General features: G+C 40.4%; 1 protein-coding gene and 1 pseudogene across 2 annotated transcripts in view; one reads left to right on the top strand and one right to left on the bottom strand.

Moving 5' to 3' along the window:
• LOC117416245 (metabotropic glutamate receptor 8) overlaps positions 1 to 25,658 on the bottom strand; it is a 188,766-nt gene that overhangs the window by 33,080 nt on the left and 130,028 nt on the right. For both annotated transcript variants that reach the window (XM_034027337.3, XM_059027229.1), the window contains exon 7: positions 3,111 to 3,311. In XM_034027337.3, the coding sequence (XP_033883228.2) occupies positions 3,111 to 3,311 (201 nt within the window). The remainder of the gene's footprint in view (positions 1 to 3,110; positions 3,312 to 25,658) is intronic.
• Positions 11,707 to 21,371, top strand: LOC117415122 (elongation factor 1-beta-like; annotated as a pseudogene).

Here is a 25,658-nt window from a genome sequence, read left to right as displayed (position 1 = left end):
TAAGCTGCCCAGAGCTGCGTTGTCCTCCGACGCGATAGCTCCGAGGTGGCTGCATGGTGGGTCTGCAGTCTGAAAAGAAGGGGTTAGCTCAGCGTGGGGATGGTAGCAGTGAGCTGAGCCTAAAAATAATTGGCTATTCTAAATTGAGAGAAAATGATAAAAAAACAATTGGTGATTACTAAATTAAATATATATATATATATTATAATATAAAGGTACTTCTCTTACTATAATTATAGTAGTTATAACCTCCCTGTCACAAGATGGCTTTGTGGTGATGTCAGACCAGGAAGAGACTCAGTACTACGGGGTATGAAGCTCTGGTGTGCGTGTTTATTAAACAAATAAAAGATTTAAACAAAACAGAAACACTTCTCAAAACAAAATGGCATGATGGCTAAAACAAACAGAACACAAAATAGTAGACACACTAAATCGAACAAGTGTCATGCTGGTTTTAAAGCCAGCACAAGTAGCAATTGTTATTTATAATTTCAGTTCTCTTTACCTCACATTGCACCTCTGAGCACCCCACCCTGAGTGAGCGATCTGTATCTCTTTTATGCACCTGTGCCTGGGCTTGTTAAATCATTCAATCAGGCCCAGGCACAGTCTGTACGTGAAGTGATTTGACAGGGAAGGTAATCTCTCCTTCCCTGCCGATCTAAAACACCCGTGCACACCAAACATTAATTTTCAGCACTAATAACACCACACTCCGTGCACTAATACATACATCCATTTAAATCATAGAACACCACACTCCCGTTGATGTAATTGATTTGGAGTTAAGAATCGTATACCTTTTACCAGACATATTTTGTTTTAAGCTATAGTAATGTGACCAAAGTTTTATTCATATTACAGTAAAGTTATTGATACTGATGATCGCATCGATGATGAGGGCTAACATAGTTGAACCATCCTTGGATAGAAGTAGAACGGTTGAGGTACACCTGTTGTTAACCCAGATGGCAAGTAAAACTAGAATGTTCTGTAATTTAATTTTAACATCTTACAAAGTTGTTTAAATAAAATGCATGTTTAATTCATAGCATGGTTCTTTTTATGACTGACACCCACAATATTAGCGAAGACCCGTGTTAATTACCATAAAATGACACAGCACGGTACTTAGACATTTGTTGTAAAGCCTTGTCCTAATAAAAAAGGACAGGGTTAAGTTTTTTTTTTTTTTTTTTTTCAGGAATAATAGCGCTACTATCGTAGCGTGCAGCATCTATTTTCATCAACTTTTGCCATTGCATTTGTTGCATTTATTTTAGCATTTATTCATTTGAAGTATGCATCATAAAACGCCATTGTTTGCTATGTATAGGGCTGGAGTCTCCCTTGTAAGACAATAGAGTCTCCTTGTAGACCATGGAGGTCTACCTCCTTAGCTCCTCCTATCAATGCACATACTGTGGTAAAATGTACTTCTGCATGCTCTGATTGCACATTCTCATTCTATTTCATACAATAGTGACTTCATATACAGTGTAATTGTAAATAATGTAAATGTTTCTCTGTACAGTGTTCAACCAAGGGTTAGTTTAAGGTTTACAAATCCAATTACACTGTTAGATTTCTAGAAATAACTTCCAGTGAATGGTTTTTCACAGTGTATTGTGCAACAAAAAAGAAAAGATCTTGTTGTGTTAAAATGAATACGACCTTGCGACCTTGTGCTGATTTAAACAGCCAGATGCCAGAGTTTATAGCAGACAAGCTGTGCTTTTTATTTATAAAAAGATCTTACACAAAATATGGAATTAACTTTGTAAAAACTTTAGATCATACAATTCAAGTAACTAAAGCCTTTAATTATATCCACAATAATGATATCCATATTAACGAAAATAGAGGTAGCAGTACAGAGCTCCCCCTTGTTAACACTATACCTACCTCATAACAAGAACAAGAACCATACTGCCTTATAACTGGTTACATGGTATAAAAGGCTGCCATATAAATAGCAGAGCACATCAAATTATTTATTAAAATAATTGACAATAAGTTGGTTCCTTGTCTCTCTGTAAGTGATTGGATGCTACTGTACTTCATCAATGTGGGCTTGAAAGTCATCCTCAGCCATAGATATAATCCTCTGAATTGCTATATTGTGCAGCAAGCCACAAATATGCTATACACATGCATGGAAGTGTTACAGTGCACCTCCAGATCTGTCCAACAGAATCACCAACTCTCCAAACATATTTTGGGGTTTAAATACTCTCAGCTGTCTTTGTCTGTGCCTATTGACAGGAATCTCGACCACAAAACATTAACTTTAGCAATTTCTGCTGCCAAAACACCCTTGTTATTAGTTGCTGGGAGAGAATAGTTGCCTACACATACAGTTATATAAGCCTGATACATGTATGGCCCTGTATGTGCACATGTGCAAAAAAACAAAGCATACAACATGTCAGCTATTTTTAATTATCTGCAAAGCACCACAACAATAAAAAAATAAAAAGTCACAAATAATAATAATAATAAGAAGAAGAAGAAGAAGAAGAAGAATACAAAGCAAAATTTAAAAAACTGATAAGGCTACATATGAAGAAGATATGAACAGATGAAGATGTTTAGATGGTCAACGGAAGTAAATGAATCTATGAACCATGAATATTACATGAAGAGCTGATGGACATGAAAGTAAAATTTTTATTGACTGAGCATACACAACAGCACACAGTATGAACCCGTAAACCTCACTTATACATCTCCGTAACCTAAATGAAATACGTAAGCACCACGAAAAGAGTTATTTACGAACAAATTGATCGAAACGGTAGCAGGTTTAAATACCTTGCATATGAAATACCAAATTTAGTCCTATTATTAATATTTCAACAGTGAACGTTTTTTTAGATTTGCCACTGTTAACATCAATTGAATAAACACCAATATGTTTTAAATGACATTCTAGTTAGTCAGTGTCTATTAGCACACAAAGTTCAATAATGTTAAATATATTATATGCAGCACTGTTTGAATAAAAAAAACAAATACATAAATACAACAACAGCCAAATGACCTATGCTTAAATTTCAAGTTATATGTTTGTTTTAAAAAATGTATAAATATATGTTTTGACTTACCATTAAAGTTTACAGCCCGGATGCAACTAAGTAGCTCCTTTCCATCAATGTTGCTCATTCTTGGACAAAGACCAACATATCCAGGGCAGAGGTCTTTGTGCATTCTGTGTAACGAGTGAGCCATGGCGTACACAGCATCAATGACAAACTGCACTTTCCCTTCTTGCTCAAAACTGGAATCCCTCCCAATCTTTTCTAACCCTGGGAAAGAAAATAAATATTTTAGTTTTTTTCTCAAAGTGTTTTTCTCACCATGTGGCTGTAGATTTTGTAGATTACATCTCTAATGTTTTTGTACTAGTATGCAAATACCAGATTTAGATTTTATCAAACAGTACTCCTGGATTTCCCTTCTGTACATTATTATTTAAAATCTGTGGTTGTTTCAGGATATACAGTATTACCACCTGTACAGTGATTGGTAGTGTTGTTTTATTTAAGGTTCAACGGTTTGAATGCTGTTGGTTTCATAACCACATCTTTTGGATCATAAAAGGAGAGATCACTAATCTCTCACTGTCTCAACCTTGCAACTACTACTGTATTTGATAACGCACAGCAGTATGTCAGTCTGTCTGTTCCTGTTATTCATGCCTAAAGCTGCACAGTGTTCAGCAGCATTCCATTGGTGAGAGGTAAGGCCTCATTTATGCTGCACCATTTGATCACATTTGATTACTGTGATGAAAAAGGGTTGAATGTGTATTTAATTGTTTTGTTTGTTGTTTGTGTATTTCTTATAAATAGAAGCTAGCCAGTTATGTGTGTAGCTTGTATGGTGTGGGAATGCTTTTAATAGTGCAGGAATTGTGAATAGGGAGGCAGTATTGTGGCAGTATTGTAAACCGAACGTTAACCGAACGTTAAGTGTGAGTGAAAAAACACTGGCATGCTACTAAGGGAAAAAAAACCCAGTACTTTTGAAAATGAAAACACTGCTATTCTAACAAAATATGTCTAGATGAAAATGCTGCTATTCTAACTACGTTTCCTAAAGTTATAATTACTCTTTTTAAAGGGGGGTAGGTTTTTGCTAGTTGTGTGGCTAACTATTGAAACCCCCTTTTCTTTGTATGCACTGAAGAACTTGTGAATAAATAAAACTGTGTATGCACAAACAAAACTCCACAATTACATTAAGGGGTAGATTTATTCAAAAAGTACTATTATTTTGCTTTTTTAGTGAGCTATCCAGTGAAACCTCTTAGGACACACACCTCCACACACCATTGCATTAACAAAAGAGAAAAAAAAAACTACAGAAGAACCCTCATTTAAAACATACCTATACTGTGTCGCTGGGAAGTTTTTCACTAGTTAGCATTGTTTTAAAGGCTGACAAACTACTATGCAATCTGAAGCAACCATTAAACAAACTGTATCTAGCCAGTGTCTTAGAATTGATTCAGTACTGTAAATATTTCACATGTACATATTACAATGATTGTGATAAAATGCTTTGGGATTCGCTACACATCTCCATTAGGAGGACTTTTGACAGTTGCAATTTAGTAATAAAGGGTTTACCCACAGATCTGGTCATGACTTATAGATCAACTTAATTATCTGTGAAATGTGGTTATGTGGCTCTCTAAAAGGTAAATATTAACATACCTTCATAAAATATTTGATGTTTGCATGTAAATTCACCCGTTATACACCAGGTTATGCAGTTATTTAGATTTTATTTTATTATTATTATTACACTATGTAACACAATTTTTGTTCCTGGGTAGTGTGTTATTTCCTAATTGCTTATGCCTCAAAAGTATAGAAAATGGTGATTATTCCCCACAAGCTTTGCTTTTGTGACCAGGACAGTGATATTTTGAAATTGACCTATTTCCAATGAGAAAACGGGCGAATTTGTGTCTTTTCGTTCACATAAAGTCAAAAAAAAACAACATATGAATCCAAATTAACATGTATTTATACTAAAGTAATACAAAAATGACTACAAAAGATTTAGAAGTGAGTAGTTTTTCGAGATTTACGATTATACTGTAAATCACTTTCACGAATCAGCCTCCAAATGTAGTCTCCCATCATGTTCTCGTTATACTGTCCTTGGTAGCGCCGTTCAAAGTCCAGTATATCCTGGTGGAAGCGCTCGCCTTGCTCCTCCGAGTATGCTCCCATGTTCTCCTTGAATTTATCAAGATGAGCATCAAGGATATGGACTTTGAGGGACATCCTACAGCCCATTGTGCCGTAGTTCTTCACCAGAGTCTCAACCAGCTCCACATAGTTTTCGGCCTTGTGATTGCCCAGGAAGCCCCGAACCACTGCGACAAAGCTGTTCCAAGCCGCTTTCTCCTTCTAGTGAGCTTCTTGGGGAATTCATTGCACTCCAGGATCTTCTTTATCTGTGGTCCGACGAAGACACTGGCTTTGACCTTTGCCTCAGACAGCTTAGGGAAGAAGTCTTGAAGGTACTTGAAGGCTGCCGACTCCTTATCTAGAGCTCTGACAAATTGTTTCATAAGGCCCAATTTGATGTGCAGTGGTGGCATCAGCACCTTCCGGGGGTCCACCAGTGGCTCCCACTTGACGTTGTTCCTCCCCACAGAGAACTCGGTCTGCTATGGCCAGTCCCGCCTGTGGTAGTGCGCCTTGGTGTCCCTGCTGTCCCAAAGGCAATGATAGCAGGGAAACTTGGTAAAACTGCCTTGGAGACCCATCAGGAATGCCACCATTTTGAAGTCTCCTATGACCTCCCAGCCGTACTCATCATACTTCAAGGCGTCCAGCAAGGTCTTGATGCTGTTGTAATCCTCTTTGAGGTGCACCGAGTGAGCCAGTGGAAGAGACGGGTACTTGTTACCATTATGGAGCAGCACGGCTTTGAGGCTCCTGGATGAGCTGTCAATGAAGAGGCGCCACTCATTCTGGTTACAGGCGATTCCGATTGCCTCGAACAGACTGGTCACATTGTGGCAGAAGCAGAGCCCATCTTGATGGGTGAAGAAGCTGGAAAAAGGTTAGTGACGCTTCCTCTGATCTGCGACTTGCACACTTTCATCCAACAAGTTCCACTGCTTGAGCCTAGACGTCAAAAGCTCAGCACTGGACTTGGTGAGACCAAGATCTCTAATCAAGTCGTTGAGGTCTTTTTGGTTGGGGTTGTATGGGTTTCTCTCCTTAGCTCCACCTCTAAAATTGTCATCTGGATCTACAATGTCTTCCTCGCTCTCTGACTTGCTGCTCTCTTCTAAAGACGGCTGCTCTCTCTCCGGAGGAGTGGGTATGGGGAGCTCATGGCAGTGTGGCACCGGGGCGATGGATGAAGGAAGGTCCGGATACGTGATAGCAGTTGCTTTCTTGCCAGTCCGATGTTTGGAAGGGTCCACCATGCAGAAGTAGCAGTTACTTGAGTGGTCAGTGGGTTCCCGCCAAATTCTTGGGATAGCGAACTTCATAGCTCTCTTTTCCCCTCTGTACCATCCTACAAAAATACATTTATTTCACCCATGACTAATGTGTAAGAAATTCTCGCAACATTTTTCATATATGATATATTTTTTCAATAACATTGAAAATTGTAAAACATTTTAAAATTAAAAACTTTTACAATTTTAAAAATTTTAACAAATTTTATAACATAAAATTCCGAGCAACAATTGCCCATCTTACCTTCCAGAGTTTTTTTGCAGTGCTCGCAGGTGAAATGAGGTGCCCAGGGTTTGTCTTGATCCCCGACAGGCATGCTGAAATATGCCTTGTAGGCCTCACACATCTTAGCAGATGCTTCCACGGAGTACTTTTTCGCTCTTGTCTTGATAAATTGGCCGCAGACATAGCAAAATGCGTCTGCCGGATGCTTGCAGCCTCTTGATGCCATCTCAGAAAAATGCAGATATGTATCCACTTAGGCAGCTGGAACTAAACTGAACTGGTGGGCTTAAGGCCCCTGTATTTATACTACTATTTATATTACTGGAAAGTTCTAGAAAGTTCTAGAAGTTACTCCAAGTTTACTCAGCACGGAATCTATCTGGAATGTTCTGGAAAATAGGTAAATTTCAAAGTATCACTGTCCTGGTCACAAAAGCAAAGTTTGTGGGGAATAATAGCCATTTTTTATACTTTTGAGGAATAAGCAATTAGGAAATAACACTTAATACCCAGGAACAAAAAAAAAAAAAATTGTTACACAGTGTTATTATTATTATTATTATTATTATTATTATTATTATTATTATTATTATTACTTTATTACCTTTTTTCTTTGTTAGTAAGAGTATATTGATCATTTTGTTAAATTCCTCTATCAGATCTATATGGGCCTCATGCAGAGGTTGTGGAAAATGTGTTGCTTTTCTCCTCAGGCCTTTTGGACACAAATTGCCACAAAGCCTTAACATGATTGCATTTATTGCCCATTCTTACTATAATAAATCAACGATGCACAATCACAAACACACACAAAGGACAATTATGAAAAATCATTGCTGAATAAACTGAGTAACACTTAAAACAGTATTTCATGTAAAGGCTGTCTGAGTGATGGTGTTCTCTGTAAAGTGTGTGTCATTTATGTGTATTCTTAATGCACTTTCTTATCATGTCACTGTAGCAGAAGCTTTATAAAGCGCAAGTTTAGAACAAATGTGACCAGTTACCACTCAAACAGCTGGCGCATGTCTGCCAATCTACTTTTTCAACATGTTTGGCCAAAGTTACTGTACGTGATAGTTGTATCTGAATATCATTTGTTATCTGATAGGGAAGGGTTCTATATAAACCCATGTACTGTAGATTCATTCAGAGGTATGGGACTAGTACAGTATGGACTTTGCACTTCACTCACCTCTCAAGCCTGAATTAATGACATCTTCCACTTTTTAGTATGGCATGTCTACGGAGGACATTATACATTAATTGAAACATTTAATGATTTTGTCAGTACAAGGTGAATGTAACAGCTGTGCTGAAATCTCAATGCACATTAACTCAAATAATTAAATATCACTGGTGATTCTAGAGGTAATCAGACTCACACTGGGAAACCCATTGGTGATTCTAGAGGTAATCAGACCCACACTGGGAAGCCCATTGGTGATTCTAGAGATTCTAATCATTTCACTTGAGAATGTTACTCATTTGGACTTGCTCAATTTTCTTTTCCTGTTATGGTTTCTTTAGGGTACATTAAAAACACTAGCTAGGTGAATTAACTAGTCCACACAGCATATGATGGATGTCTTGCTACCACCAACTAGTGTTGGTGATGTGAGAGTGCAACCTCAAGGACCCCTGTGCCTAATAAGCGCATAGATGGATCTACCACATTAAGTCGGTAGAACCTGGTGAATGTATGCGGAGTAGCCCAGCTAGCTGCAGTACAAATATCAGTCATTGAGGCACCTCTAAAGATGGCCCATGATGTAGCCACTCCTCTAGTTGAATGCGTGGCCACCCTCCCAGGTGGGGGTTGGCCGGCAGCAGTATATGCAGTCGAAACTGTCCATGATCCAGTGGGACAGCCGCTGTTTCGTGAGGGCTTGACCCAGGGTCCTTTCACTATGACAGACGAAGAGCTGGTCAGACTGATGCAGTGCTCTCGTCTTGTCCACATAGCTTCTCAATGCCAGTACCAGGCGGAGGAAATTCAATCTCCGATCCTCCTCCTCCAAAGCAAAAGGAGGGGGATTGGTTCAAGTGGAAAGCCGTAACCACTTTAGGGTGTAAAGCGGGGTTCGTACGCAGCGATACCGTTTCCATCATCCCAAATATGCATACAGGCACTGTGCGCTGACAGAGCCTGTAGCCCACTAATCCGCTTAGTGGAGGTGATGGCTAACAAAAAGGCTGTCTTCATAGAGAGATATTTCAACTTTACAGACTGTATAGGCTTAAACGGGGCCTTAGTGAGAGCCTCCAATACCACATCCAGACTCCACTCTGGGAGGGCGTCCTTTCTAGCAGGACATAGCTGCTGAGCACCCTTTAGAAAAATGGTCATCAGAATATGAGCGCCTGGGGAAACTGAGTCAATGGCATGCAGATATAGCTGCCGGGTAAACTTTCAGCGTAGAGGGGGACCTGCCCTCCTCGAACAGATCTTGCAGAAACTGTAGGATAGTTGCTATAGGGCAATAAATGGGGTCATGACCTCTGGTCATACATCAGTTTTGAAAATATTTCCACTTATAGGCATACAGTGCCCTCGTGGAGGATGCCCTAGCATTCTGCATTGTACTGATGACCGCGTCTGGCAGACAGACGGTCCCGTTCAGGGGCCAGACCCATAGTTGGAGTCTGAAAGAGTGCCTCTCGCCTCACTGAGTGCCAAAGAGTGCCTCTCGCCTGACTGAGGAGATCCATGTGCAGCGGGATCTCCCAGGGCTGGCCTTGCAGTAGCTGGCAGAGGTTCGCGAACTAGATTTTCCTGGGCCATCTGTGGGCCACCAGGAGAACTGTTGCCTCTTCTCGCCAAACTTTCTCTAGAAAAGCCGGGAGCAACGGTATCGGTGGGAATGTGTATAAAAAAGTTCTGGGCTAATCACCCAGAACGTTGACGCCTAGTGGACCACCACAGCGGTGGAGGGAGAACCATAGGGGACAGTGAGTCATCTCTGCCGTGCCATTCCCAAATGCGCTCTACCACTTGAGGGTGGAGTCGCCATTCTGATGGGTGAGGACCTTCCTGGAGAGAAGGTCTGCCGCCCAGTTCACCACTCCCGGGAGATGAACAGCCCAGAGGGACAGCAAGTGTCTTTTTTCCCAGGTCAACAGCTGAAACGCTATGCGGTGCAACCCCTGGGGACCTGAAGTCCTCCCTTGCAGTTGACATATGCTACCACAGACAAGTTGTCCGTGCGGACAAAGACATGTCTTCTCTGGAGCGCTGGGAGGAAGTGCTGGAGAGCAAGATGGACCACTCGCAGCTCCAGTACATTTATGTGCAGGGATGTCCAACGGCCCGACCAGGATCCACAGACTCCGACTTCCCAGACCGCACCCCAGCCCGAGTTAGATGTGTCTATCGTTTCCACCTGACAGTTGTGAATTACTCCCATTCTTACGCCTTCTTGCAGGTGAGGGGCTTGCCTCCACCAGCGTAGGGCTTCCCAACAGACGCAAGACACGGTCAGCCGATGGTGTCTGTCGCATTTGGAAAGTAGCCAGAAAGCACTGAGCCACATTTGGGCTGGGCGCATTTGTAGAGCAACCCTAATGGGATGGCTGATGAAGCTGCGGCCATCAGACCCAACAGTTCCTAACACAACACCAACTGTACTGTGGATCCCTGTTGAAACAGGGCTAGACAGTTGTGAATGGCGGCCACTCCGTCGTCCGACAGGTATTGTAAGGGAATCCAACCGGAGACCCAAGTAAACTGTACTTTGCACCGGTGTTAATTGGTTTTTGGCATCGTTCAGGGTGAGACCCAGTCTCGCCAGATGCTCTGTCACGATCGCCGTGTGGATCACTGCTCTCTCTCCTGCGAAATCCGGGAACACCAGAAAAGGCTGGGGGGTCGAAGCTTGTGTCAGTCTGAATACAGAATGGAGCTGTTGTGGCACTGCCTTCCAGGGAACCTGGAGGAAATTGTAGGCTTGCTCACAAACCAAGCTTGATGGAGGGGTCACATCAGTCTCTGAGGCTATCTCAGAGCTGGACCTCTGTCTCCTGCCGTTCCAGGGAGTCCCTATCCCAGGAGGCCACAATGGAAATTGCATCTTGGTCCCCTTCGCTCATCGCCTCATCTTGATCCATGATGTCGTCGACCACCGATGCAGGCGGGGACAGTACCGGGGCAGGTGCCGGGGGCGGAGCTGAGGTAGGCGCGGGGGGCAAAGCTTGCTGCCTTACCAGATATTCAAAAACCTGGGCCATCTGGCTCTTCAGGTCTGAAATGTCCTTCGCCTGTCTGCTGTGCCTGGATCGTCGAGGGAGATCGAGATCATGAGCAGCTACGGGCATGGTGGGCAGGAGCCAGTGCGCAGGGAATAACCTGTGACGGGCTGGAAGGCAGGTGAAGAAGGGGGAGGGTGGAACTCCCAACGCTGCAGAGGGCTCAGATGAGCTGGCTGAAGAATCCGCCCCTGTGAACCCTGCCAGTCTTCTGCGCAGGGTCCCCAAGCACTTAACACACAAGAAGTGTTTGTCCTATGGGGGAAGCATCCCTCCACAGGACATGCAAGGGTGGAACTTGGACATGGTGCTGCCCGGAGCATCTGCAGTAGGGGTGTCTGAGCCCCGATGCATCAAGCCAAGGGGTCAAGCACCAAGGCACCAATGCACGGGCCAAGGCTCTGGAGCACTGAATTGCCGAACGCACCGAGGGTAACGATGCAGAGGGTGTCTGTGCACCGAAGACGCCGAAGCACCGATGCGTCGAGGCTCTGGGGCACCGAGGCTCTGCAGCACCGTAGCACCGAGGGTATCGATGCAGAGGGTGCCTGTGCACTGAAGGCGGCAAAGCACCAAGACGTCGAGGCTCTGAAGCACCGAGGGTATCGATGCAAGGGGTGTATGTGCACTGAAGCATCAAGGCTCTGGAGCACCGACGGTCTCGAAGCACTGGTGCACCGAGGCTCTGAGACGGCTATGCACTGAGGGCATCGAGACAGGGAGCGATTAAGCACCGATGACGGCGAGGCTCTGGAGTACCGAGGGTGGCGAAGCACAGAGGCATCGATCTCTAAGGCACGGAATGCGTGAAGTGCATCGAGGCACAGAGGACACCAAGCATCAAGCACGAGACACAGAGGCCGCCGAAGCACCGATGCACAGAGGCCTGAAGGTACCAAGGACACTGAAGGCACCAAGTACCAGGGGCGAAAGTACCGAGGTTTCTGGGCCGATGTCTAGGCTGGAAAGCATGTAATCACACAACCGGGGCAGCACAAAGCTTACATCAGCATGGAGCACAGCTACATAGAGAGAGACAGAAAAAAGAGAGTTATACTTTTTTTTTTTAAAACAAAAAACAACACACACAGCCGAGCTGACGGTAGGGTAAACAAAAAAAAAAGTTTTTATTTTTATTTTTTTTAGGCCGCACACACCGAATGGGAGGGCAATGGTACACCCCGCAGCAGTCTTTAAATTGAAAGGGAACATTACAGGAACTTGTTTAGAGCTAATAAAAAAGAGGAAACACTGTAAATCTGATGTATTTTGACTTATAATTATATTACAACATTTATTCTGTCTCATGTTTTTTAATATATATATATTTTTACAACATTTATAAATATCAATAAACGAGTGGATATAAGCAGATACTATTTCAGGAACTAAATGTACCAGGTAGTTTTTTTCCCCCTTATCACTGATAATAATGGAATGAATAACTATTATTTTATTTATAAATATTTATTTTGAGAAAATAAATCGAGAGCAGTGTCCATTATTGCTTATAAAGACCCTGAGAATAAAAAAGTGAAACAATGTCTTGTAATTTGCCCAAACATCAATATTTTTCAACAAAACTTTCAGGAAGTATTGTAAGGTCCCTTGTATCTCTAAGCAGAATACATAATAAACACTTAACTTAAAAAAAAATATATATATATATATATTGTGTTGGGAAAAAAAAGCGAAAGATTTGTATGGTTTCTGAAGTACTCTATAATGTTCCCCAGAGTATTCTGAAAAAAAGGACACAATTTTCAAGATGCTGAGATTTTTTGTGAATTTTTATAGGAAGAGAGTCAAATACAGCCAAAATATGCTTGGTCCTGAAAGGATTAAAGCTGCACCCACTAACACAACTGGTAGAACTCAAACTCATCATAAAATGTCAGTTGCTGTTGGTTTTTGGTTAATTAAATAAGTACAGTACCAGCTGAGAGGAGAATTCCCAGTTATTTGGATACTTTTGGTCAGCTTTGTGTTATACCTCAATGTATTTAGCAGCTATTATATAGTCCTACAATGTGACAAAAACACATGTTCTGTGTAAGTTAATAATTGTAGACACTAGAATAAATTACTCTGCTTTGTGAACGTTTTTTAAACTTTGTAACATATTTCCATATTTCCATTTTGTCTGTTTAACAAACCCACACTCAGCAAATTAGTCCTAATGAGATCAAGCCTCACTGTACACAGCCGTCTTACACTGTGCAATTAATCAATCAATCTCCTGTGGTCTTTCAGCCTGCTCATAGTATCCTGAATAAATTAGGTTTAATTGGCAATAGCTAAAGATGTCTTGCCAACACTGTGCTTACAGGCATTCCTCTTCACCTTTAACGCTGATATTTTCCCCTCGTTCATCTTGACATCTACAGTCGATAGGATATTTTTCTTTCCTACTCCATCAACAGACATCTTCTTTTGCCACAGAAATTGTTAACTGCATATGTACAGGACAGCCCTTTGAGCATTTTTGGGTTGGCAAAATTAAATTTTGGAAGAAATTTGGGGTCAGATATTCATCTTTCCCTCTTTGTAAAATGTTATTTTTTTACATTGAAATGTTGCCTCTCACCTCTTTTCACCCACTAAATCAAGTAGGCACAGCTTTAGGAGATGTATTCTGCAATATTTCATAAAAGACCATTATGAAAGTTTAACTTTATTTTTGATTGCAGCTCCAACAAGCCAGTGAAGGTATACCATTTGGAATTACATTTTATCTGTGTTCTTTGCTTGCTCATCCCCAGTACCCCTGCTGATCTCTTCCATTTTCTAAAGCATTTCCCATACATGTAACTGTACCTGTCTCACAACACACACTACGTATGTTCTTGCATTTTGCATGCACAATATGATGTTTCTGCAGCACCTTTGTCAGCTTCTCTATCTAATGACACATTCACCCTTGTCCCTTTAACACTGTCAGCTTAACTAGCTCTGTTATCCTTAGAAACAGTCAATGCCATCAGAGCTCTGGCCTTTCCTGCTTTAAATTCTTCTGCCTGCAATTACAGTGCAAACAGCAGCTTGCAGGATTTGTTGTAAAGGTCTCTATGGTGAAGGTTGACGGTATTCTCACAACTATTTATTAATTTTTTCCTTCTCCAACAAGAACACTGCAGATTTTAGTTCACCATTATTCTTCATCATTTACAGGTGCATTGCCTTTCATCTTGTTTGCCACAAAGGAGATGCAAGCAATTTCTCTTGATATGGCATTACATTTTGCCTGGGTGCTCATGTAACTATTGTATGTTAACAGATTACAAGTACAGAAAAAATGAAAAATGCTATAAAATGTTATTCCATTTTTTTAATACATTCTCAGGTGGTGATGGAAGAAATGTCAGAGGATGTATTTATAAGCTTTTTTTCTTTTCTTTTTACTGGTCGTTTTTTGAAGCAACATGTCAACAAATAGGGCCCAATGCTGGGTTGCGGTTATAAAGCTAGTTAAGACTTTGTGCCAGTAGTCTATTGATGCTTCACCCTCTGAAGTAACTCTAATGACTTTTTTTTAAAAATCCCCTCAGCTTGCAGCTTCTCATTGGTTTGTGACCACTACGAATAAACCTGCATACAAATTCTATCAGAGGGTGACCTTGATATTATGACCTTAAATTGCTCCATGTATGTATAATTATATACAGCTATGGCTAAAAGTTTTAAATCACTGTATAGAATTAACACATTTTGTTTCATAAAGTCGAATGAAACCTGCTGAATAATGTTATGTTAACATATTGAATTACATTCCGCTTTGTAGTTTTCCATATACTTTTGAAAAAAATTGAAAAATGTGACATTTCGAAATCTAACATGAAATACTGTACTTCTATGGCTTTCGGGAGACTTTTGCGATATCATTGTGTTTATTTGATTACATGTTGTTAAATAAAAGATCTAAATTATGTTCTTATAGTTTTTTGTTTTGTTTTGTTTTTAATTATGTCTCAATCTGAAAATTCTATGTGATGCAAAACTTTTAGCCAGAGCTGTACTGTAAGCAGTTGCCCTGGGATTTCATTAGAAGGCTGATTTTATACTGAAATGTGAAACAGGTTATAAAATACACTTTTATAATGTATAGCTCATTCTACCAAGTGGAGCGCCATCTGAGATATCAGGTCACAGTAAAGTTCTAGGTACCTGATAAAAGGTACAGGTATCATTTTCCTCCCATCTACTCAACTGATTTATGGAGTGTGGGGTGAAAAGGTCAGAGTTTCACAGATTTAAGACATCTGGGGACACTAATATTTATAACCACTGTGTGTTATCACTTGAAATTCAAAATCCACCTGAAGAATAAGGAGGGGGGTTCTGTAATTGTTTATTCTAAATATGAGTGTTGTGATTGTATAAATGGGATTTGTTTTAATGAGGAACAGCAACCTGCCTGGTGTTTAGCTATGGGAATGATCAGCATGTGTGTGTTTACCAGCCGTGAGTTCCTAATCAGCAGGTAGGCGTGGTGCAGCAGAGTGCCAGGAATAAAAGGGTCTAGATTGCACAGATCACTGCTGCTGTAAAGCCATGGGGTCAGCGCACTGCTGCTGCCAAAGCATAAGTCCATCTGTGCTGCTGAACGACTGGGTTCAGGAAACAAAGCGACCACCTCTAACGGCGATGCGATCGTGTGTATATTTCCTGGTCGGGAAGGGTCAGGGTTTTTGTTCCGGGAGAAGGAAGCTGCAATGAACCAACGATCGTGTGTATATCCGAGGTTGGGGTTGGGTGAACTGCCCGAGGGACAGGGAGTTAGTTTCGGGATAGTATATCCCATCCAGTATAGCAGACAGGTGTGTAAGCAGGACCTCCATTTGTTAGCGGAGTAGAACGGCACCTTTTGTTTGTAGTTTGTGTTTATTTTGACTTTTGTATGCTGGCCAAATGTCCCACGTGAGCTGCCATTGCTGGCAGTGTCACATGGGGTTAATGTCGGTATGTCTTTATGTAAATAAACCTGCACGTCTGCTGTGCGTGTCAAAGTCTTGGTCTCCTGCCACGTCTCGGTCTTCAGTAAATAGTTCCTTCAATTGTGCAGAAGTCCCCTGTTACACCACCTAACAAATAATAAAACAAATCCCTGACAATTCTGAAATCACTTTCAGGAAAGCTAGTAGTACCCAATGATAGTTTTCATTTTCCATTTCATGGTTATCCAATTATTGCAATAAATTATCTGCCTGAAGAACATATCTGCTGTCTTCAAGCTGAACATGTTTCTGTTCACGTACAGGAAGTAACTCCTGAGGCTTAGTTCAACCTCATGAGGAGTGTAATCTGATCTGGGAACCCTAGGAGATTTTTTGTTTCTTTTTTTTCTTAAACCTTGAAATCACATTAAAAGCACAATAGTAGGTCTTACAGATTGAGTCACCCACTGGATGGTGTGTGTGAGGGTAAAAAAAGCAATTTCATGGACAAAAGAAGCTATACAACTCATACACATTGGGGATCAGGTATCAAGTGTTTACGACAGCACTAAGGCCATAGCTCCGAGTTTATGCTGCCCTTAAAATTGCCGCGTACGTATCATGACATTTTTGGCAAGTTAAGACCGTGTTAGCACCACCAAAATGCGCTCCGCCGTGCAATGTGATCCGCCGCTCATTAGCCATGCACTTTAAGGCGTGTCAAGTCTTAATTATACGCATGGGCAAATTGCAGGTGGGGCTCATTTGTAAGTTAAGCCTGTGATATTAAAATGAGATTTATGAAGCGGCAGAACAGCTGCACCGACTCTAAAAGGGTCCACAAAAGTCTGATTTCAAATTGGTCTTATTTGGACGGAAAGAAAAAGTCAGAAAGCAGCTGATAGGAAAGAGCATTATGGCAGCAGTCATAATGTATTTCTTACAACAGAGAGCACAGGCTCCTAAACTTCCTGATCAACCTAGGAACAAAGGGAGAGTACTGAGAACGGAGTATATTTAGGGTCTGCATTACCCTTTTTGATCTCCCTGAGGATGAAATTATAGCTTGATACTGGCTATTTCATTATGTACAATTGTTTGTATTCATTGTATAATAAACTTGGCTCATTAAGTTATTCTTTTCATTATGTATATTTGGTTTTATCCGTCGTCTAATAATAATATAATATAAAGTCAAGACACTTAGTCAACACAGGTCATTTCTGCCTCTCCAGATGACCTACCCGGACTTTAGTGGGTTAAAACCTGTGCATTTTATTTAAAACACAGGTTAGCCAATTTTTCTGCCTCTCCAAATGACCTGCCTATTGTTCATTTGAGGTGGAGGGGAGGCACTATTTATTAGATTGGTCTGTTATTCTGTGCTACCAGTAGCCCATTTAGTAAGTATTTAAATGTAGCAGCTTACGCCATGCCTTACTCATTTTGGGCCAGTTAATACATTTGGGATGGGGTCAAATTTGTGCCGTGGCAGAGCACTACTTACACTCTGCCAATTTAGCACTGCGCCGGTTGATCTTGATACATGTCCCACATTATCTCCACCTGAGCATGTGTCACTAATCTAGTCTGCAATGCTCTCGGGCAATGTTGAGCAATCACTGGGCATAGTCAAAGAAGAACAGGATATTAACACTGGACTGGATTTTAAATTAAGTTCTCACTCCTAAAGGGAACAACAACTTGTAGGCATCAGTAGGCAATTGGTCCCCCCTACTAAATAAAATGACCACCTGTCTGTAGTGACTATTCTGATGAATCCCATATTAAATATCCTGTTCATAAAGACCATCAAACTTTTAAACAGTTTATTGAATGGTAATTTTTTTTTTTTTTAAAGTGCAGTATAGCATTGTTCTTGCGTGTGTGTTTTGTGTGTGACAGGGTTATGGAGACAATTCCAAAAAAATGACTTCAAGAAACAATAAGGTTGTTCTGTCCATTTCCTGTCTTAACCATGTATTACAACTTTGATATGTGATCTTATTTGTAAGGAGAAGGATGATCATTGCCATCCCATGTTTCAGAATGGTTGAAACAAGGTGATGAGAAATTGAAGAACCTGTTCATTAGCTGTCATCCAAGACGACGTCTCAATTTTTCAAGCAATTCTGCAGGAATCAAGTATGCCGAACTGCACTAAAAAGACTGGAAAGCGAGCCATGCTGCGTAACAGCCAAGGGGGATGTGAGGGCTAGATCTAATGTAATTTAAAAGCAGTAAGTGAAAGTATCAAGTCCTTTCAGTCAGGGCTCTTATATTTATTACATGATAGCATTTCACATTTTTACGGCTAAATGTCCCCATTTCTGTCTGTGCAAAATATATTGCCTAAATTATTAGACTCTATTAGGCACTTTTCCAGCAATTTCATCTCTGAAAACATTTTGGTGACTCAGATGACAACATGAAGAGCTACAGTACACCACATACATATTAAATTCTTACTTTATATATAGGCTAGATACAGACTTAAATATGATGCCTGATACGCAGAGATAAGAAATCTTTTTTCTGCATTTCCTCACTACATGCCTAATTGCCTAATGCTTAACGTGCTTCAAGATTTATGACTTCCATGAGAGTAGGTGTTAACCCTTTGCAGTACATTTATTAAGTGCGTGTCAGGCGCGTCAGGTCCAATTTATTTTCACACGCGCAGTTAATTTTAGACGCGCTGTTTAAAAGTATTTTTTTTTACACAGTCAAACGGGTTTAAAAGGCCCTGCATATCAACAAAGCACTCACTAGGCATCTCCAGCCCCGCCTCACCCTTTCGTTCGCTATCACTTTCACATATGCTAAGAAATAAATAATAATAATAATAATAGTCGTACATACCGATCAATCATTCATCAATCATTTTATCACCAAACTCCTCAATAATGCAATCCAAGTCATTATTTTATTACTATAACATCTCAAAAAAGCTTTGCAAATGTCTGTGATAGTCTCTGCGCGCTGATACATTCCTTATGACCGCCCATATGGGATGCCAGGATGGGATGCTCGGCTTTTTCCTGAGAAAAAACGACTAGAAACCTGTTTTTTGCATTTTTTTGATGATGTCGGACAGGGTCCGACAATGGACCGGATAGGAATAATTGCAATGTCGGACCAGGTCCAACAATGGACCGCAAAGGGTTAAAACTTCATGCTGATATTGGACTCAGCTCTTGCCAAGATAAGCACCAACTAAGACATAGCTTATTTTACTGTAAACTAATGTGATCCACCTGCGTTTCCTTCCATCTGATGATGTAGATATCCTTCTGCCTGGTGTTGATGGCTAAAGTATAATGCTGGCTCCAGGGATCAGCCTATTTTGCCTCCCTGGCACATCAGCACACACAACGGCTGCAATGCTGGCTCCAGGGATCAACCACAGTGCAGCCTCCCTAGCACATCAACATGACAACCGTCTGGACTGAGCTGAGTAGGGTACTTCTCTGGGGTCTTCAAGTGGGCACCTTCCATCCTTGGTGTTTCGTCAACTAGCCCACGACACCTTAAGAGGGCTCGACAGTGATTCTGGCATCACAGCATCGCCCCCCTCCGCCCCCCACTCAGCTCAGCCCAACTTACTTACCTTCCTTTACATCGATGTTACTTTCTTTTTACGACACTTGAGGTCCCCAACCAGAATCTTTTTGTCTCAACCAGAGCCAGTTGCTGCTCCTCTCTGCTGCTTCAGATAAGTTCTTCACTATGCGTTGCAACTCTTGACCACTGAATCTGATGTCCCTGAGAAACCGGGTTGTGGAGTGTGCCACAAATCCTCGACAACCTACCTCCACTGGGTAAACCAGGACTCTCCATCCTCGCTGTTCAGCTTCAGCAGCCAGTTGAGCATACCGAAGTTTCTCCCTTTCATACGCCTCATCCACAGCATCCTCCCATGGGACTGTTAACTCTACCAGGTGAACAAGGCATGCAAATCCAGACCACAAGACAATATCAGGTTGAAGGTTAGTGGTGGCAATCTCAGGTGGAAAAATAAGCCATTGTCCAACATCTGCCAGCATTTTCCAGTCTCTAGCAACTTCCAGTTGTCCTAGACAAGTTTTGGTTTTAAAACCTTTTCTTGGTGGTTGCTTCCCTGGATGGAGGAATGTTGTTCTTCGTGTGTCATATATTGCTAGAATTGGTGGCAACCTGTTGGTCATGCTGCGTTTGTCTTCCAATGCTAAGGCCAAACATAGCAGCACCTGGTCATGACGCCAAGTAAACCATCTTTTTTGGCTAAGTCACACCTTACATCCTGTCAAAATGTCTTAAAGTAGCTGGCGATGAACACAAAGGACACTACGGATCCTCTCCTACCCATAGATTACGGTTATGTGGTGATGGAAGAACATCATATGTTGACCTGATGAGGAAACTGATCCTTCCATTGTCCATAGATCTCACCAGTCGATCTTGCGTTGTTCCATACTCTTGCATCTCACCCATCCTCCCTGCTTGGCCTGTGAAACTGCCTTTATGCACCTCATCCTCTCCTCCTGCTTTTGCACCTCGTTGACTACCAGCTTCCTCCGTTGAGCTGGGGCTGCTTTGTGCCATGTAGGAGGAGCTGAACTGAGACCAAGGCCTCCTTCCATGCTGTACTTGCCCCATGATGTCACTGATACAAAGGGCAGCCTTTGAATCTTTTACAGCTTCCTTTGCCGCCGACTTTCTTCCAGTTTTCAACACAGGTGCTGCCTCTCTCAGAAATTTACCATCGCCACCAACACCAAGATTGATATCTCGCATCTGAAGATCCCCAGAACCCTGACTGACTCCTACTTCAAGAAGAAGAGGCTGCACAAACTCAGACACCAAGAAGGAGAGATCTCTGAAGTACCAGGTCACTGAGCAGCGCAAGGTAGACCAGGCTGTGGAATCTCAGCTCATGCCTCTGATCAGGAAGACTCCCCAACTGTCAGAGTCTACCCACACAAGCTGGTTTCCTAAACAATCTGTACAAAATATGCTATTAAATTACATCTCAACCAAAAAACCTACTACTACTACTATGAAGATGACAATGATGACATTGATCTCTTTGGATCTGATGATGAAGAGGAGTCCGCAGCTGCCAAAAAGTTAAAGGAGGAGCGTGTGGCACAGTATGAAGCAAAGAAATCCAAAAAAACAGCTTATTGAGAAATCCTCCATCCTGTGCTTGACGTGAAGCCGTGGGACGATGAGACCGACATGGCGAAACTGGAAGCGTGTGTCCGGACAATACAGATGGACGGTCTGCTTTGGGGATCCTCCAAACTGGTTCCAGTTGGCTATGGCATCAAGAAGCTGCAGATCCAGTGTGTGGTAGAAGATGACAAAGTGGGTGTAGACCAGCTGGAAGAACTGATCACTGCTTTCGAGGACCTTGTACAATCCATGGATGTTGCTGCCTTCAACAAGATCTAAAACTGAATGACATCATTGTATGGACAATAAAGCACTTCAATATGGGGAAAAAAACAAACAAACTACTACTACTACTATGCCCCCGGGCACGGAGGAGCCACAGACCCCCAACACGCTGTTCACGGTGCCCCAAATCGAGAAGGAAATCAGGGAAGGGACCTTCAACCCGGAGAACCTGGAGAAACATGGCTTAGAGAGCTCACAGGAGGGTAAGATCTTACAGCTGTACCCCAAGAACTATGTGAGGTAACAAGAGGGGCAGAGGCTGGGCCTGCACTGCTCCACTGCCAGCCCCCCACAGATATACAAATCCTCTTCAGACTGGATGTGGGAACTCTGCATTTACACACTTCTGTGGTAAGGATTGCATTTCACTTAATTCCTCAATGGGTTAAACTGCACTTCTTAACTTTTCCTAAATCGAGCCCAAGATTTTTCAATTTTGTCAAATTCAAATAATTTCAGAGCAGGGTTTGGGTTTGGGTTTGGGTTGGATGTGCTGATGAAAAAGGATCACCCTGCACAAACTGACATGTGCAGTATGTGGTGTTTAATGTGTGGTGCGTGTAATTTGATAAGCATGTTAATAACAATTAAACATGTGAACCCGAAAAAAACTACTACTACTACGACTACTACTACTAATACTAATACTGATAATAATAATAATAATAATAATAATAATAATAATAATAATAATAATAATAATAATAATAATAATACACTTGCATCATTACTTTTGCTGTGTCAGTGTTTATTATTATTACCCAACAAAATGTATATTGTACATACTTCAAGAGTTAGTGATTAACATATCTAATTGCTTTGAAAAGGAAGCACTTATCTTCCCTAAGCTTGACATAAGCTATTCAAAGAACAGTGTCAATATTTATAGGTCACAAGACCTACTTACAGATGGAACAGATTCTGACTTGCCTATTCTACTGGTGTAATTAGGTCAGACGTCGATGTATCCATTTACATTATTTGCGTACCTTACTTCATTATTTATAGATGACTATAAATCTACTGTCCTTTTTTTTCAAATTGCCAGAAAGTTAAAATCAAAATGAATACGAGAAGAACATTAGAATGATTTACTATTAGTGGCAAACAAAAAATAATTATCAGGCACATTTGTGAGTAAGAATACATAAACCATTTTTTGAAACATGAACTAAATGTAATCACTGAACAAAAACAAATCTATTATTTCCATGTTTTGTAAAAAGCTTACAGAGTAAAATTATTCCATATTGTGTGATAAAACCAATATAATGTGCCAAAATGACCCAATTCTTTCATGTATAATTGTTCAGGATAGACACTTTAGACAGTGCTACTTTTTGTGTTATAAATAATGGATAAGTAGATCAAATTCAGGAGTTCTTCAAGTTTCTACTGCTGGTATTATTATTATGAAAAATATGTACCACCAATGTGTGTTGGAAAAAATATTAAACCCACCTACAGTATAGGCCTAGACCCTGAAGCACTGGGTATTTAGGCTGTTAACAATAAATCAATATGGCTAGGTTTAGTGTTTTAGGATTATTTTCTTGATATTTTCTTTTTATAATTCTTGAAGTTGTCCTTTTTATGCAGTTTCTTTTCACCAAGCTCTTTTACCCTCTTGCCAGAGTGTTGAAACTATATGGTGCAAAAAATCTGTTCCTATGTCAAGCTTCTTGTCTCCCTTTTCACCCACCAACCCAAGCAGCACATTTAACCAAGCTACTGTACCTAGGAAGTCTCCACCTGGACTTGTTGGGTGCCTAACCACTAGGGCTTTACTGAAGCGTGATGAGATTAATCTTGTTAAGTTCCCTTTAAAAATAAAGCTTGACATAGGTAAACATAGGACAAGTGATTCTACTTTGCATGTAAAGTACATAATAGAACAATGGACTGATTAATGATTAACAGCAACCTATTACTTGCAGTATCACCAAACAGCATAACTTACTGATGGGTGCTCCTGCAAAAAGGTGGTTTAGAAGGAAGAAGTCCCTATTTTAAACGTTTTATTTTTACATATGATATGGACATATAATATGGATAATTGCAAATTGTGTGGTGGTTTTTCTTTTTTTTTTTTTTTTTGCGGCCAACAAACTAATTTCATGATGCAGATTCGAAATTTGTCCTCCGGAGGTGAAAGGCATATTAGGCTAGTGAATAATCCCACTGCCCCACCAAGCCTCACCAAGCCCCACCAAGCCCCCCACCCCATGTCCTAGTTACCACTGTTTATATAGACCCCATATGCTCACATACTGTAGGCCTGCCAGTCTGTACCTTTGAAGATTGTTTGAAATCAGGCTGCATAGATGGGGATAGCTTTGAATCAGTAGTAATTGATTATATTGTACAATTATTATATTGTACATAATTAAAAATGACTGAGAAGACTTGCGTTAGATAAACTAAAGGTTTGATTTAGCTTAACGATTTGGTTTGTGTTAAATATATATATAGCTAAATTAATTGTTTCTATAATTCGGAATGCATGGTTCTCTTTCTGTAACATTCTGGCGTGCTGTAGAATCTAGAATTAAACATGAGGACAGTCATCTGGGTCCAATAACACCACAAAGCCCTACGATGCTGCTGTCAACTGATTATCTTCTCCAAGAATTTGTTTTGCCTAATTCCACAATATAGCCACCAACTGAAGATCTGGAATAGACAAAGGTCATTACTGGCTGTGGAATGCATAAATTGAGCGGTGCCATAACAATAGACGCCTGCTGTATGTTTTCTTTGCTGAAAGGTTGTTCCATTGTTAAAAGCAATTATAATTATCTAGTTTGTAAGCTTGGATTAATTGTCATGGATTACTTCTATGGTTACAGTAACACATTCCGAGTGATTTAGTTTGAACAGACAATGATCCTTTGTTTGCTAATAAATTGTGTAAACACCATATACAACCCTATTGGATCTAAGGGATCACAGCAGGTTATTATTTTTTTTTTTACATTAGCAGTTTCAGATTCTTATCAGTGTACTTCTGTTTTCTTTTCAGAATTCATCCTGTGATTGATGATCAAAAGAGATCATCACATTTCTAGTTATTTGTAGCTGATAGAACACGAATGTTGTCACATTATTGTATAAACAACATGACTGCATAAATGCTTCCTCCAGACAAATATCACTGAGAAAATAGTAGGAACTGGACAATAAAGTAATTATTTCCATTATGTCAAAGCACTGGGACACTCGGGAACGCTTCAAATGAAGGCTGAACAAGTTCCAGCTGCCAGGGTAGCATCGCATTTAAATATTATGGGATTGACTCTCTTTTTTATTTAAAAAAAAAAGGAAAAAAAATTACACAACATAAAACCATATTTCAGCTCTTTTTTTTACGCAAAAAACAAATTGGACGGATGTGTTTCCTAATTAATCAAGGTATACAAATAGCTGGTGAATGAGATCATTTTCAGCTTAAATTAGTTTCTACCTAGCCTTTTCTACCAACTGATGTAACATTTCATTTAAAATCTATTCATTCATATCTATTAAACACTCAATAGCTATAAATGTAGGAATACAAAAAAAAAGTAATAAAATCCAACGTTTTGGCAAGAAGTATTTTTTAATTTCTTCAATTCTTGGGCAATATACGGTGAAAGTCCATAGCAAGGTATCAGGAATATTCGGTTAAAAGGCGCCACAGCTGTGTCTTTTTTTTCATTTCAAACCTGTCTCTTATAAAAGGCTGAGACAAAAAGCAGCTTAATAATGTGTACAAGTTGTGTGGCTGAACCTGGTGCATTATTCATTTTAGCAGGTATTTTTGTAGTAATTCTAGTCACATACTTGTGTGACTGTCAGAATGGAACATCTGGATTTTATCAATTTAATCATTTATCATTTTAATTAAGTTGTGCCCATTTCTTGGCAAGCAAATCACAATATTCTTTGTCAGGCTCAAAATGTAACACATTACGGTTACAGTAATGTAGTTTATAATGTCTTTTTTCTTAGAAATATCTCAAAATCTATTTGTTTATGGGCTTTTTTTTAAAGAATGTTATTTTGACACAATATGTAAGTGGCAATCCTGGCCATGTTTTTTTTGTCAATGCATTCCAAAAGTGAGCAAGAGTTATATATAATGAAATAGTTCCTTAAATCTTGCATATGATCCAGCTTTGTTTACCCAATTCAGTTTTTTCAAATCAAAATACACATTTGTTATGACGTGTCTTTCAAAACCTACATAGCAAATGGAAGTGCATTTAAATTATTCTGAAAGTTTTACATATGTACTATACCTCTATATATTCACATAGTTTGTCTGTTTCAT

This window comes from Acipenser ruthenus, chromosome 7 (assembly GCF_902713425.1).
Source record: "Acipenser ruthenus chromosome 7, fAciRut3.2 maternal haplotype, whole genome shotgun sequence".
Lineage (NCBI taxonomy): Eukaryota > Metazoa > Chordata > Actinopteri > Acipenseriformes > Acipenseridae > Acipenser > Acipenser ruthenus.
This window is presented reverse-complemented; position numbering and strand designations above follow the sequence as displayed.